This window comes from Narcine bancroftii, chromosome 10 (genome assembly GCF_036971445.1).
Source record: "Narcine bancroftii isolate sNarBan1 chromosome 10, sNarBan1.hap1, whole genome shotgun sequence".
NCBI lineage: Eukaryota > Metazoa > Chordata > Chondrichthyes > Torpediniformes > Narcinidae > Narcine > Narcine bancroftii.
The window spans coordinates 75426773-75443493 of record NC_091478.1 but is presented as its reverse complement, the minus strand read 5'-3'; the positions used below and the strand labels follow the sequence as shown (position 1 = coordinate 75443493).

At 40.3% G+C, this 16721-nt stretch overlaps 1 protein-coding gene across 7 annotated transcripts in view; it reads right to left on the bottom strand.

Annotated features, from left to right (window-relative positions):
• Positions 1 to 611: 611 nt before the first annotated feature.
• Positions 612 to 16721, bottom strand: part of LOC138744765 (uncharacterized) — an 88787-nt gene continuing 72677 nt past the window's right edge. For 6 of the 7 annotated variants that reach the window (XM_069901397.1, XM_069901400.1, XM_069901401.1 and 3 more), the window contains 5 exons: positions 11443 to 11623; positions 7745 to 7932; positions 6757 to 6865; positions 5278 to 5374; positions 612 to 2705 (listed from right to left, as the gene is read on the bottom strand). In XM_069901397.1, the coding sequence (XP_069757498.1) occupies positions 2675 to 2705; positions 5278 to 5374; positions 6757 to 6865; positions 7745 to 7932; positions 11443 to 11623 (606 nt within the window). In that variant the 3' untranslated portion in view covers positions 612 to 2674. The remainder of the gene's footprint in view (positions 2706 to 5277; positions 5375 to 6756; positions 6866 to 7744; positions 7933 to 11442; positions 11624 to 16721) is intronic. The other variant, XM_069901398.1, reaches the window with a different exon arrangement.

Below are 16721 nucleotides of genomic sequence, written 5' to 3'. Positions count from 1 at the left end.
GTTTGCCAAATTATCCATGAAGAATGAAAGATAATACTTGAAAAGAAGTTTTAAATAAAATAGACTTAAACTATCAAAGTGGAAGATAATACAAAATGCCAATCTACCCCTAGATTGGTTATCTCAGTTGTTAGAACAAAGAATCTCTTCCATTTGTACAGTAATTTATATATGTATATATAAAGACAAATAAGTTCATTAAAATGGAAGGCTAAGGGGAGAATTCTTGGACTGAAGACAATTCTGAATACGGGAGGTGACCCTATTTGTTGAAAAAAGATCAAATGGTGGTAGAAATGCCCCCAATGTCAACTAGTCTTAAAAAAATGAGACACATCCAGCACTTACGTTTGGTGATACAATGTTTCACAAACTCTCAAGGGAGAAGATCATGATTTGTCCATTCAAGAAAGAGTCTTATATTTGTTCACTCAGGCCCCAGATTCTGGAGTTCTGTCGCTACAAAAAAAAAATCCTTTCAGCCAATTTGCTGCACAAAAAAGCAGCCATATCAATTTTGTGGTGACAACATGTAGACTTTTTAAAAGGTAACACGTTTATCTGTAATCTCAAAACAGCTTGTGGAACACAGGACAGATACAAAATTGAAATATTATTCAGAATATTTTATTAAAATTAAAATATTTTAATCTACCACAATTTGAATTAATCAGCATGGCAATCTTAATAAATTCTCAAATAATTACAACTGAAATAATGTTTTTATCTTACAAAAGTGCACAGAACCTTAAATATTTCATATTTTAAAAGTATACTTCATTTGGACTGTTTAAATATTAAAGTTTTTGAAGAATATTTGGGTAAAATTCAATATGTAGTATTTATGTTCCGGTTTATGGTGACTACTGGGCATGAGAATGATAATGTCACTGAATGGAAATGTGAATTCATTTCCTGGGGCACCGACTTGGGGGAAGGAGAAGGGATTTCATTCAATCTTTAAAGAGGGAATGGTGTGGGGATAAAAAGTTGAGATGGTGCATTCCTGACTCAGAGTTCACTGTTCTACATTGGAGGATACTTCAGCGCTTGATGTTAATTTATTTCTCAGTGCTAATCTCTTCACATTGTATACAGCTGCCCAATGCTGTGTCAAATTGGACACGAAAGCAACAACTATAAAATGAGAACAGACACAAAACTAAAATGAAAGTGCTTTTTCAGTGCAATGCAGATACAGAAATTAGAAAATTAAAAACATTTGTGCTTTTCTGCATGAATGATGCAATAGGAACATGATCAACCCCTAATCTTGATAAACAGTCAAATTAGCTTCAAAAACAAAATACTTCTGAAATTGAAACAGTAAACACAGGAAATTCTCAGCAGGGCAGGCAACATCCATAGAGAGACAAACAATTCAGTTCAATGAACTGTTGAAAATTGTTTAACCCAAAACATCAACACTTTTCTCTACCAGCAAATACTGCTCTAAACATTTCTAAGTATTTCTACATATATTTTAATTTTAGATTTACAGGATCTGATGTTCTTGAAAAAGCATAAAACTGCAAATGTTGGAAATCTAAAACTAAATGTAGAAACACATCAGGTTGGACACCACTGTTGGAGAGGAGGAGGAAGTGATAATGATTCAGGCGGCACGGTTAGTGTAGCAGTTAGTGCATTGCTGTTACAGCACCAATGATCGAGACTTGGGTTTGAATCCTTCACTGTCTGTAAGGAGTGGTGTGTTTTCCCCATGTCTGCGTGGGTTTCCTTCGGGGGCCCCGGTTTCCCCACCACTCTTCAAAATGTACTGGGGTTGTAGGTTAATTGGGTATAATTGGGTGACATGGGCTGGTGGGCTAAAAGGGCTTGTTACCGTGCTGTATGTTTAAATAAAATAAATGATCCTGACTGCCCAGTCCAAGAATTCCACATTTTCTACTTTTATTTCAGTTGTCATTACTTGTATATTTTCAGTGATATCGTTACAATTTTTAACTCCATAGGCAATATAGAATATAATTTGGTGCAAATCTTGCTTCTCTATATTGCAAGGTACATGTAATGATTGGTAACAAGATTACAAGATTTTTCATGTGTATGAAAAATAGTCTATTTTGGAAAACTAATTTAAAACAGCCATAACAATGCTGAAATGTGTCACAAATGTGCAATCCGTCCCTAACGATTTGCAAATAAAATACAGAACTGAGATCTTAGTCATGGAAGTATCAGTAAAACAATGTAATGTCATGCCATTTTATCAAGTACTAATAAAATTGTATAGCTTTTTTTAAAATAAACTAACATTTCCTTATATTTTGTTACTGCTGAAATTGCACAAGTTCAGCTAAAGTAAAATTATTGAGATGTTTGCAAAAGTCACACATGATCATTTGGACTAAAAAAAATTTAGGTTTTTAGATGAGGTTGTTTCCCTATGACAAATCGATTCCAACGTTAACCTTGCAAATTTAACAAGACAAAATACTTATTTCCAAGTAGCCTAGCATTAATACAAAATATTGAATACAGACCAACTCTAAATTTTGAGCAATAACTTGTGTAGTCCCTCTATTATACTGTACAGCACTTTATACAAGGGACATTCTGAGATTCATTAAATTAACAGTTTGCTCCATTCTTTTCTTTGATGAGGAGAAATGTCTGTCTTTTGGTCACCAAAACTTGTGCTCATCTTCTTTTACAAGGATGTAATGGTAGATATTACAGTTCTAAGAACAAGATAAACATGCAGATTAACAGAGTAAAAATAATTTTGATATTAGAAATTTATAACCGTGCTTCCATAGATACATTTTTAAATGAAAAAAAGTTGACACAGAATGCAAAATGGTAACAACATTCAAGGCTATTCACTCTATCAACTTCAAGGGCAGTTCTACATGAGACGAGTTAGTGTGTCCCATTCTTTGTTCCTTTCATGATTCTGAAAATCTTTTACTCTCAGATGCTGCATGGTAACAAGCTCTTCCAGCCCACAAGCCCGATTGAATGCTACAATTGAATACAGGTACACAATCCTTTATCCGGAACCCTTGGGGGACAATGTGTTCTGAATTTCGGGTTTTTCTGGATTTCGGAAAGCCCACCCGAATTATGCTGCCTATCCACTCCCACCCCCTTCCAGTCGCCCAGCCATCTCCCCCAATGGCCGTCTCCCCCAACAGCCGTCTCCCCTGACCACGGTCCCTCGGCCATCTCCCCCAACCGCGGCTGCCCAGCCACCTACCCCGACTGCGGTCCCTCGGTTGCCTGACCACCTCCCCCGACCGCAGTCCCTTGGCTGGCTCCCCCGACCACCGGAACCTCGGCTGCCGGACATCTACCCCCAACCACCGGTCCCTTGGCCGCCTCCCCCAACCGCCATTCCCCACTTGCCGGATTTTGGAGCTTTCTGGATTTTAGGTGTCTGGATAAAGAATCGTGTACCTGTATAACATTACCAGCACCTGACAATGAATTCCAGACCTGAACCACTAACATTCTTTGCATATTAGTTTTAATTCTTTTACCAGTCAACTTTATTCAAATCCTCCAAGTTCATGATCCTTCACCAATGGGAAAGAGTTCTCTTTATATCCTTCATGACTTTAAATACATCTATCAGAGTACTTCACAATCTTCTCTGTTCCAAGGAGAACAACCCTGGTCTCATTAATTTATCTTCAAAACCACAGACTGTCTCCCTGGAATCATTTTAATATATTTCTTTGGCACCTGCTCTAGATCATTTCCAATTTCCTAAATTGGGGAACCAATTCCATCTGTGGTCAAACCTGTGCTTTATAGAAGCACATATAATACAATTACCTTCAGAGCCCTCCAGCCAATATTTAGCCATTTATTTTTGCTTTGGCAGGGGTGGGGGATCTGTGTGTCACCAGCATGAATGTACCTACTTTCACTGAGCTTACTTGCTTGCTATGCCATTGAGGAGACATCCAGATTGGAGAGTTTTAAAAATCACTTCCTCCATGAGGAACAAGCTGAGTTTTTAGCAGCTCTCGAGGTCATCATTACTAATACTTTTTTTTTAAAGTTACAAATTATCAACCAAATTTAAATTCCAGATATGCCATGGAGGTATTTGAATTTGAGCTTTGTAGTATAGTCCAATAATTTTAACCACTGCTCCACCACTGGAAGTGTACGTTCATGAATACTGGGTTGCAGTGAAGATGGAATTCAAATTGTTTTGGCACTGAACAATGCAACTATTTGGTCTCTACTAGTTCTATGTAAAGCACTCCATCAGTTCCATTTCCCTGTTCTCTATCCCTAGCCAGTAAAATATTTTCCTTCAACTACCAATTCTCTTTCAAAACTTCACTGAACACTTCCAGATTGAATTTAGAGATAGGAAAAAATAGTGAGACGAGATTACGTGATGGAATCTGGAGCAAGAACTGGTCGGCTGGTGAAACTCAACTGATCTAATGGGGTTGGTGGGGGGTGCGCAGAATTGTCGTTCTTTCAGGACAAAACCTTGCCTCAGGATGGATAGAAACCATGTTCCGCACCTCTGCCCTACGTCAGTCAATAATCAGTTGTAACCAAATGCCAAAAGGTATTGGTGATGTTTACATCCAGCTTGTAGTGAATCCTTTTGTGGGTAGTTGCTTTTGGTTTTTGATCCTATCATTATGAAATAAGCAATTCTTCACTTGGGGAAACTGCCGTTAACAACTTACATACTACCAGGACACAGTGTAATGTTTTGATATCATAAAGCAACCTGGTAGCCAAACAATGAGAATGCTGAAAGAGGAAGAAAAAAAATCAGTGCACATGTCTTATCTTAATATATTTTTACATGTAATTTAAATTAATGAAATGAGCCAACAGAAAATGAAGGGTTAACTGAGTTGATAGGAAAAGGTATTTTACCAAATAACTTTGTTTAATTAGGGAATTATTATTCTTTAGCAACTTTCTTTAGTTAGTGTATTAATTTTTTTAAGTAAAATTCAATTATTCTCAAAGGAATGGCTTTGTAATACATTTTTTAAAAAGTTTAAACTATTTTTCATAATACAGAAGATAACAAAGGAACAAAAATTATAAATTTGAACATTTTTAAGATACATTCTTGACAATTAAATAGTTGATAGGTAAAGAAAATTCTAAAGTAATATACAGTATGTCAAAATATCTCCTTATTTCTTTCAAACGTAACACCTTAGATCCTGAAGGAAGTGTCACACATTAACCTGATGTCGTTCCTAATTTTAAAATGTATGGTTTAGCTGATAAACAATATTTCTGTTCCAGGTTTTAAATTACCTATGACTCTCGTGCAACTTTGGTGAATTTCTTGTATTATGTTGATTCAGACGTTCCACCTCCACATTTAATTTGTCAATTTCTTTCTGCTGCTCCTCTAAAATAGCCAAACATCAATATGTCAACATATATAGGAATTACTTTTCAACTTGATTAGTATTTACATTAAAGCTGTTTAAAACAATCAAGTAAAAATAAAATAGCAATGAGTAACCAGGGTAGAATTTTGCTTTGAAGGTCCATGTCAATTATACATTTATGTTACTATTTTATTTTAAAATTCATAATCTTTAAACTTTTCCTTATGTTCCTTCTTCTAAGTAGACCATGTGATTAAAGAAATATGGAGTGATTAGCTTTTTAAATAAGATTGGCCCATACAAGGCAGTCATGACAAATTCTCCAAGGCAAAAACTGCAGCTACTGGAAGTATGAAATAAAAGCAGATCCTCTGCAGGTGAGTCAACATCTGGGTAAAAGAAACAAGAGTTACACTTTCAATAGGAGTGAACAAGAAAGTCTGCAGATGCTGGTGTCGAATGCAAAACCCAAAAGTGTTGGAAAAATCAGCAGGTCACCCACCATCCTTAGGAACTAAAATGTAATCTACATTTCAGGCCCAGCCCTTAGGAATTATATTTTTTAATAGAACCATAGAGCCATAGAACATTACAACACAGAAACAGACCCCTTCATCCCTTCTAGTTTGTGCCGAACCATTTTTTTTAGCCTCATCCCACTGACCTGCACCCAGTCCATAGCCCTCCATGCCTCTGCCATCCATGTACCTGTCCAAATTCTTCTTAAATGTTAAAATTGAGCCTGAATTTACCACTTCAACTGGCAGCTCATTCCACACTCCCACCACTCTCTGTGTGAAGATGTTCTCCCAAATGTTCCCCTTCAACCTTTCCCCTTTCACACTTAACCCATGTCCTCTGGTTTGTATCTCACCTACCCTCAGTGGAAAAAGCCGACCTACATTTACTCTATCTATCCCACTCAAAATTTTAAATACCTCTGTCAAATCTCTCCTCATTCTTCTACGCTGCAGGGAATAAAGTCCTAACCTTTTAGAAATACAGCACAGTTACAGGTCCTTTCAGCCCACAAGTCCATGCCACCTATCTTACACCCAATTAACCTACACCTCCGGTACATTTTGAATTGTGCAAGGAAACTGGAGCCCCCAGGAAAGCCCACGCAACACTGTGAGAACATATAAACTCCTTGTAGACAGTGTAGGATTTGAACCCTGATCCCAATCGCTGCTGTTGTAACAGCATTGTGTTAATCGCTACACTAACCATGCCATCCCCTACGCTAACCGGGCTATTACCTGTTTATCCTTTCCCCATAACTCAAGTGATTATCTTAAACCCCACTCTATTTCTCTTCACAGAAACTGCTTCAGTTGAAGAGTATTTCCTTTCATTTCATAAATTGTATCTACAGAAAAAAATATAAAAAGAAACCTACTGTTCTGCAGTTGACTTCCAGCACAATTAGCTTCTTCCAACCTTGCAAGCTGAAAGCGCAGTTTATTATTTTCCTCCATCAATTTTGTGAACCTTCCATTGAAATATTCCTTTAAAAGGTAGCAAATCAAAATGTCACTATCTTACCCCTTTCTTTCCACCATATAACATTGCCTTTGTCTTGTCTACAGTACTTTCCATCTGGTCTTGCAAATTTTATATTAAATTCTGATACCTGCCAATGTATCAAATTATTATTTACAAGAAAATTATCACATTACATTTTGTAATATCAGTGAGATTGAACCACACGAGACAACAACAAATGACAACAGTGAACCGATACAAACTGTTCTACTCTGTTGGAATACTGTTGAGATAGAGAAAAACATGACTTGTTTGGAATACAGAAAAATACTAAAGGTTTATTCTTCCTCCAAGATGCATTCTTTAAAAATATTTTAGAAAGGAAAGAGATCACAGTGCTCATGTTGGATGATTTGCTTAGATTTTAAATGAGACTTCCAAAGGGGATTTTAAACTTCTTGGGAAGTTTAAGCTTTTATGTAATAAATTGTTTTGATATTTTCAAAGTTGAATCAACAACAGTACAATAAGACATCCCAAAATCCTTAACAGGAGTACAATCAAACAACAATTTTTTTTTGGGGGGGGGGGGGAGAAGGAACTTTCAGTGCTTTGCAAAAAGGCCAATGGTAAAGTGAATTAAACAGAAATTCAATAAGGTTCCAAATTACCACAATACGGGATCTCAGAGCAGATAAAGAACTGGAGAACATACAAGAGATTGTACAATCTGTCCCCATTAATTATCCAATTTTCCTGAAGAACCACTCTTGGATCTATTGTACATTTGTTTGAATATTTGCTCCATAAAATGAGATAAATTTTTTTGTAATTTCAAATTACATTTTACACCTGGATTTGTGGCAATTGATGCTGTATAAACAAGTTTAAATACCACTTACCAGATCATTTTGTTTCTGAATTAACTGATGTTTTAAATGATACAACTCTGTGTTGTCCTGAGCAGAGGTTGCTTTCAATAGCAAAGATGAGTTTTCATCAGCTAATATTTTATTCGTTTTTTCTAGGTTATTAATTTTTAAAATGGACATCGAGTTCAACCCTTTGGACAGTAGTTCACGAGCAGAATCTATAGAAAAGTATATTGCAATGAGAAAAAAATCTTCAGGCTGATTTAGAAAGTTTTCATTTCACTTCAGTTTTCATTGAACATAATCAGTAATGAGGTCAAAAATAAGCCTTAGAGTAGCAGAATAGGTATTAGTTTGTAAAATTGTAACAAAACATCAAATCCATAGCTTATCAACACGGCTACACTGGTCCTGCAATAACACACACAACCGGACGGGTTGAGCTCAGTGAACAGACTACTTTATTGCAGGCTGCTGGGCTGCACTTATACTCCCAGCCCGGACCTGGCTGAGAACCGCGCTGGAGGGCACTGACATCACCCGGGCAATACGTGGTCCCCCAGCGCGGGATTCTAAGCCCCATGCTGGAAGGGAAAACCCCAAAGGCGCCATTTTGGCCGGCTGCCCCACCGCATGGCTTACAAGTGGTAAGCTTGCCTTGTGGTGAGCCGCCACACAGCCCCCCCAGAAGCAGCGCCAATGTTCTTTTATGCCGGGCGGCCTCGCTTCTTGGGCTGGGTAATGACCATGGACTCGGTGGGATTGAGGTGCACTGGCTTCAGCCTGTCCATGCTAAACAGCTCTCGCCTGTCACCCATGTCCAACGTGAATGTCGAGCCAGAATGCTGTACCACCCTGTAAGGCCCCTCATACGGTCACTGCAGAGATGCTGTGGTGGGGCCCCGCCGAACGAAAACATACTCCGCGGAAAGCAGTTTGTTGGGAACGTGAGTCGGGCAGGTGCCATGCCTGGGAGGTGGTGGGAGTTCAAAGGAGTCCAAGCGTGCCCTGAGGTGAGGAAGTAGTTCATGCGGCGACCGTTGGGGATTGTGAGGTGCATTGACGAACTCACCAGGTAGTGCCAGCGGCGCACCATAGACCAGCTCAACTGATGATGCTTGCAGATCTTCCTTGGGAGAGGAGCAGATGCCCAGGAGCGCCCAAGGCAGTTCGTCTGTCCAGTCGGGACCGGTGAGGCGGGCCATGAGTGCCGACTTAAGGTGGCAATGCAGATGTTCAACCAGTCCATTGGCCTGCAGGTGGTAGGCCGTGGTGCGGTGTAGCTGGATTCCCAACCTGTTGGCGAATTGTGCCCAGAGCGGATGTGAATTGGGTGCCTTGATTGCTGGTGAGGTGAACCGGGACACCGAACCGGGTGACCCAACCATACAACAGTGCTCGGGAGCAGGAGTCGGTGGAGGCGTATGGCATCGGGATTGCATCGGACCAGCGAGTAGTGTGGTCCATCACCGTAAACAGGTAATGGTTGCCCCGGGAAATGGGTAAGGACCTGACGATTTCCACATGAATGTGGCTGAACCATTCCCGGATGTGCTCGAACTCCTGTATGGGCGCCCTGGTGTGCCTGTGCATCTTGGATGTCTGGCAATGGGTGCACGTTCTGGCCCAGCCCACGATCTGCTTCCACAGATATGTAGTGAAAAGTGTGCTGACTGGCTCCATTAGGGCCTGGTATGAGGGCACCAATACTTCTGAAAGGAAAACCCTGCAAAAGGTAGTGGACACTGCCCAGGATATTTCAGGGAAAACTCTCCCCACCAATGAGAAAATCTACAGGGAAAACTGCTGTCGAAGACCAGCCACAATCATCGAGGATCCACACCACCCAGCACATGCTCTGTAATCGCTACTGCCATCAGGCTCACGCTACCAGGTTCAGGAACAGCTGCTTCCATCAGAATCCTCAACAACAAACTCAATCAGGGACGCATTTAAGGATTCTTACTTTGAACATAATTGATTTTCAATATTTATCTTCTGTATTTGCACAGTTTGTTTACATTTCTCCCTTTTGTAAATGTATCTTTTCTAGAGCACATTTTTTTTGTATAGGTACTACTGATAAGCAGAAATTCTGTGTGGTCCATGGGAAAAGAACCTCAGGGTTGTATGTGATACCATGTTTGTACAATAAATTTGAACATTGAATTACATTCCTTTCATGATTTTGATTTCCACAAACAAAATACTTGTAAAGATCATTTAGCAAAGTAAAACTTTACAGATATATAAGAAAATTTTTTAAAAATGGCAAAAGATTATTCGGTGTTGATTTTTTATGAATTCCTTAAAGGAGGGAAAGGAGGCCAAGCCATAGATTTAGCTTTAGAATTTGAGTGAGTAAGTGCTTTTGAAGTTAATGGCACAAATTGGTGCCACTTGTATATTTTGCTAGTTGGCTGTATCCTCTCGTCCAGCACATTTCTGATCATGGAACATTGTCATCCTTTTAGAGGTTGAATTAATGATTTGTGCCGGCTCACAGGTGAACTGGCCACGCGGCGGGGCAGCCGGCCAAAATGGCACTGTCGGGGGTTTCCCTTCCTTCCAGCACAGGGCTCAGAAACCCGCACTGGGGGACCACGTAATGCCCGGGTGATGTCAGTGCCCTCCAGTGCGGTTCTCAGCCAGGTCCGGGCTGGGAGTATAAGTGCAGCCCAGGAGCCTGCAATAAAGTAGTCAGCTCACTGAGCTCAACCCGTCTGGTTGTGTATGTTATTTCAGGAACAGTGTAGCCGCCACTGCAATTCTCCACATTGCATTTGATGGCATTGAGTGCAAGATTGTTGTTGGTGCACCATTCAGCCAAGTTTTTAATCTCCCTCCTGAATGCTGACTCATCACCCCTTTTTATACAACCCACTACAATGGTATCATCAGCGAATTTAAAGATGGTGTTATTGTCATGACAAACCACACAGTCATAGGTATAAAGTGAGTACAGCCATGGCCCTATGGTGCTCCAGTACTGATGGAAATTGTGGAGATGTTCTTACCAATCTTCACTGATTGGGGCCTGGAGTTGAGGGGATCTAATTACACACTAGGGTGCTAAGGCCCAGGTCTTGAAGTTTGCCAATTAGTTTTAAAGGGATGATGGTAGTGAATACCCAACTGTAGATGATAAAGACCATCCTGATGTACATGCCTTTGCTATGCAGCTGAACCGTATATTGGGTGAACATAGAGAATCATTGCCAAGGTAAGGGAATGAGTAACCAGAACACATAGGTTTAAAGTGAAAGTGAGGTGGGGTGAGAAATATTTAACAGGAAATTGAGGGGTAACTTTTTTAAACACACAAATGATGCTGGTGTATGACGTGGGCTGCTAAAGGAGGTAGTTGAGGCAGATACTATTGCAGTGTTCAAGGAAAAAAGGTGCTCTGAAGAGGAAAGAGATTTCTTGGAGGATAAAGAAATACATAAATAATATTTACAACATCTCCCTAAACAAGCATGACACTCAGAGAAGATGCTTCAACAGCATGGCAGTGAGAACCTTGAATCTCTATGACAGGAGGTCACATTCAAAGAACAGATAGACCAAAGTCCCAAACTATGACCATTTACATGACCTATCAAACAGCTTCTACACGCAATGTGGCAGAAGGCCTTCCAACTCAGGGCCCAATAGAACTGGACTGGATGCAAATTATTGTCCATCCTGAGGAATTACCTAATCGATCAAAGAGGTGGATAACTTACTAATAAACCTTTGGTTTGTGTGAAGGGACCTTGTACCATTCCAGTATCGGTCCACCAGATCAAGAAAATTCTCTAAGAAGGGGGTAATCTTTGCAGAGATGACAGAATTCTCCTCTACTGGAGATCGAGGACGACAATCACCAGTCTCATCGACTTCAACCAATTTATCCAGTTTTGCCTGCTGGTTAAAGAAGTACAGTTACAATGTGTAAACACATATATTTACCTCCTTCAGATTCAGAGTTGATACAACAAAATAGTTTCTGAGGTATGGTCAGGTTGCCATATTTATTGCCATAACATATGTACAAGTCAAAATTTAATGTAACTTGTGAAGGAATACACGCACTTTTAGCTGCAAATTCCAATATCCATTTAATTTCTACAAAATCAAGCACAGGAAGATATTATAAAGGAGGGGTGAAACCAATACTGTATCCTCTAGTTACATAAGATTTGTGTCAACTGAGCAAATAATGTGTAACTTAACCAATCACACGAAAAAAATTGTTAAATAAAAAATGCAGAGTCCAACAGAAAGTTAGAATAATGAATTCAATGGCAAACAAGTACAATATGAGAAATATAAAGAGGAAATAAAAGACTGGATTCAGAAAAAAAGATGTTTTTCTATTGTATTAAAAAAGTCTTCAAAATAATTTGAATGAAAATTTGTACATGCAGTTATTGCTTTTTAAGCAATAGGCAGTATGTTTGGCAAAGTACAGTCAAAGAGTAATACAGCACCAAAATAGGCTCTTCTGCTCCTTGTGTCTTTACCAGTCAGTAACTGCCTATCTATATTCAGCCTATTTCCCAGTCCATAGTATTCTGTGCCATGATGATACAAATGCTCATCAAAATACTGAAGTGCTGTGACTGCTCCTGCCTCCAATACTCTCAAGCAACACGTTCCAGGTTTCTATACGATGGAAGAAAGTTTTTCCTCAAATCCCTATAAATCTGCTCTTACCTTAAATATTACCTTCTGATTGCCTAGAACATTGACCATTACAGCACAGGAAAGGCCCTTTGGCCTACAACATCATGCTGACTAATAGCAACCGATTTAACAAACTAAACCTTCCCTACCTTTCACCCATAACCTTTTTTTATCCATGTGCCTAAGAATTTTTTATATTCCTATTATACCAGCCTTCACCACCCATTCCAAGTGCCCATTACTCCCTGTGTAAAAAACACCCCTGACATCACCCCTAAACGTTCCCCCCCCCCCACCCCCAACCTTGTGCAGATGTCCTCCAATGTTATCTAATCTTGCCTAGGGAAAAAAGTGTTTGCTGCTTGCTATCCACCCCATCTATGCCTCTCATAATCTTGTAGACTTCCATTGTCACCTCTCATCCTTTGCTCCAAAGAGAAAAGCCTCAATTCTGTTAACCTTTCTCTTTAAGATTTCTCCAAACCAGTCAACATCCTTGTAAATCTCCTCTGCACCCTCTCCATAGCTTCCACATCCTTCCTGTAATAAGGCAACCAGAACTGAACACAATATTCCAAATGTGGTCTAACCAGTGTTTTATAAAGCTGCAACATTATCTCACAACCTTGAACTCAATCCCCCTACTAATGAAGGACAGCATACCATAAGAATTTTTAACTACCCTATCAACCTGCATGGTAATCTTGACAGAGCTAAGGATTTGGACATCAAGGTCCCTCTGTTCTTCCACACTTAAGAATCCTGCCATTAACTACATTATTCTGCCTTCAAGTTGTACCCTGCAACAACTTTCTGAACTATCTACAGCACCTTCGTGTCATCAGCAAACCTCCTGACCCATCCTTCTACTTCTTTGTTTAGGGGTCCCAGAACTGATCCCTATGGAACTTCATTAGTCACTGATCTCCAGGAAAAATATGTTTCATCTACTACTACCCTCTTTTTTCTGCAGACAAGGATTTCTGAATCCACACAGCCAAAGTTCCATGAAACCCATGCCTCATGATTTTCTGAATGAGTCTACCATGGGGGACCTTGTTGAATGCCTTAATAAAATCCATATACACCACACCTACTGCCTTACCTTATCCTGACGACATAACCCTGGACGTTCTGTCCTTCAACTTAGTGTCCAACTCCCTGAATTTTCATTAAAGGACCTCATAGGTCCCGCATCTTTGGTCCCTACATGGACCATGACATATGGCTGTTAATTCTCCCCCTTAAGAATGCCATGAACTCGATCTAAGATAACCCGGACCCTGGCACCTAGGAAGCAACATGCTATTCAGGATTTTCAATCTCTTCCACAGAACATCTTCTCTAACCATGGAATCGCTTATCACTACAGCTTGCCTCTTCTCCTCCCTTCCCTTCTGAGCCACAAGGCCAGATCGATGCCAGAAATCTGACTGCTGTCTCTGCAAAGTCATCCCTCTTAACAGTATCCAAAATATTATGTGTTATTGAAGGGATCAGCCACAGGGGTATCCTGCACTGACTGCCTGTCCCCTTTCCCTCTCCTGGCCATCACCCCACTATCTTCTTCCAGCCTCCTAGGTGTACTTGCATCCTGCAACTCCTGTGTATCACTCCCTCAGCCTGCTGAATTCATCGAATTCCAGCTCTAATTCTCCAGCACAGTGTGTAAAGAGCTGCAGCTGGGTGCACTTCTTGCAGATGAAGTCATCAGGGGTGGTGTTGACTTTCCAGTCTATAAACATTCTGCATATCCATGCCATGGCTGCCACTGTCTATGAAATAGAAAACAAGTTAGAAAAACCTGTCCTTACCTGTGCCTTCTTGCCGAATCATTTTGTTCCTCAACAAGGTTGTCTTTACCTTACCTCAGTGCCTGCACCACCACCGCCTCTTCTCACCAAAGCCTCTTGAACCAAAGCCTCAATTCCCCACTCCAATTCTGGCACATTCACACGACGGCCACTCCGATTATACCTCTCACCAATTTAAAAACGCTTGTTCTTGTCCTCTCTTTTGCTCAACTTCCTGTTTGCTGGAAAACGATTCCTCTCCAAGGATGAAAGGTTTCTCACCATCAACATCCTCTGAGTTTTATCTGGCCCTAACAGGTCCTCTCTCAACCTTAACCACTCCAAGGAAAATAAACGTTGCCTATTCTGTTTCTCCTTATAACTGGAATATTCCATCAGACAATATACTGTTGAATCTCATCTACACCTTTTCCAATGCAATCACATCCTACCAAAGATGTGGGGACCAGAACTGTATAGGATCCAACAATAACTCCAAATGCTACTTTGGACCTACATTTTCCATGATTAGCCTCAGTCTTTAATGTACGTAAATTTAAATTCAGACATACAGCACAGTAATAGGCCCTTTCGGCTCAGAGGTCCGTGACACCAAATTACACCCAATTGGTCTACAAACCTGTACATTTTGAATGGTGAGGAGAAACTGGAGCCCCCAGGGAAAACCCATACAAACATGGGGGGAACGTACAAACTTCTTCTAGACTGCGTGGGATTCGAACCCTGGATTCAGTCGCTGGTGCTGTAATAGTGTTGCGCTAACCGTGCTTCAGTTTCTACCACCAGAAATATCCTCCTCCTCTTATACCATTTCTCAAGGACCTTTCCCTTTGTGATTCTCTGATCCACTCTTCCATTCCTATCAAGCACTCCTTTCTTTGAGCACTTTCCCTTGCAGCCACGTGCAATATCCTTTCACCTATTCCCAACATCCAATGACCTGAACAGTCTTCCCAGATAGAGCATGTTTCCCTTGCACATCTAGTGGACTGTATTCAGTTTTACAATGTGGCCTGCTCAAATTTGGTGAAACAAAATGAACACTGGGTGACCATTTTCCCATTGCCTGCCACTTCCTCATTGTTCTGTGGTCTCCTACACTCTATAACGAGGACCAAAGCAACCCTGACCATCAGCATTTCATGTTCTGCCTGGGAACACTGCAGCTTTCTGGACTCCACACTGAATTCAAAAACTTCAGGTAATTTCAAGAGTTCTAGTTTCCTGTTCTGCTTTTCACAATACTACATTCAATTATCTGTGTTCTCACTCTCTAACTGTTCCCATTCACTCATTGACCAGGTAATCTTGTCTCTATTTTACCCGAGACAACCCCCCTTCATCACCCTCCCTACAGTTTGATGAGCTTCTCCTCGCCTTTTCATTAACAATTGTGGTTTAGCAGCAAAATAAGCCATTAGAGCATGATCATTCTTTACCTAAAGTCCTGAGGGATGTCCAAGTCCAGCGTTGTACAGGAAAGACTGAGTGACCAACAACAGTTATTACCAGGACAACTTTATCCAATTTTCCCTGAACTGCATCTTTCACACAGAAAATGGCATCATCCAGTGTGTGGCTGACAAATGCCTGAAAGTGCCCATTAAATTTCCTAAATGCTTTATTGGGTTTTATTATGAGAATAAACATTCATTTTCAATTGCATAACAATAGGGAAAAAAGAACGATTGAATTTCCAGGTACACATTTTGCCCAGGGAAAGTGCAGCTCGGGTTTAATAACCTGGACTCAAACTATGATCTAGGATTTTTTTCCCTGTTATACAAATAATAATTTGACTGAAGTTTTCTAGATATTAAGCTAACTGGTAGGGTGGATGGAATTTTCATTTGGTACATGGTCCAAAATTGGAGTTAATGTTTTCAGTAGCAAGGTTAGAACTTTTTTTTCTCAGTTAGGAAGATGGTGATGTCTGGAACAATCTTCAATAAAGAGCAGTTTTTGGTCCCCTTTTCAAATTAAATTAGCAGTTAACAGATTTCAGTTAAACCAAAGTTATTAAGGGATAATGGACAAGGGAAAATATGTACAGTATCTTTAAGTGGTGAATCTTGACAGAATGAATGATCCATTCCTCTCTTATGTTTTGATATTAAAACTTCTTAAACCCTATATTGTTGATAAAGCTTTGAGCAACCTGTCCAATCTCCTATCAACATCACACTGTGCTTGGTAAATTCCCTTAGACTCCTTGGGAAGTTTTACTCTGTTAAAAGTGCAAACAACAAAGATGTTTTTAAAAAGATTGGAATTGGTTGTTGTGATCTGCAAAATCCTGCTTGAAAGAGTAGTGGAAGTGTGGTGATACACCACTAGCCTACTGCAGGGGGGAAACCTGTGCACCTGCAAGAAGAGCACTGGAGGACAAGGCAATACCTGCCCGGCTGTAAATCAGCCGACCTGAATGGACCAAGCCCCACCCGGTCGCCTGCCAATCAACATCGGGATATAAGCTACATCAGGCCCCTCGAGGTCAGTCTCAAAACCAGCACAGCTACTCT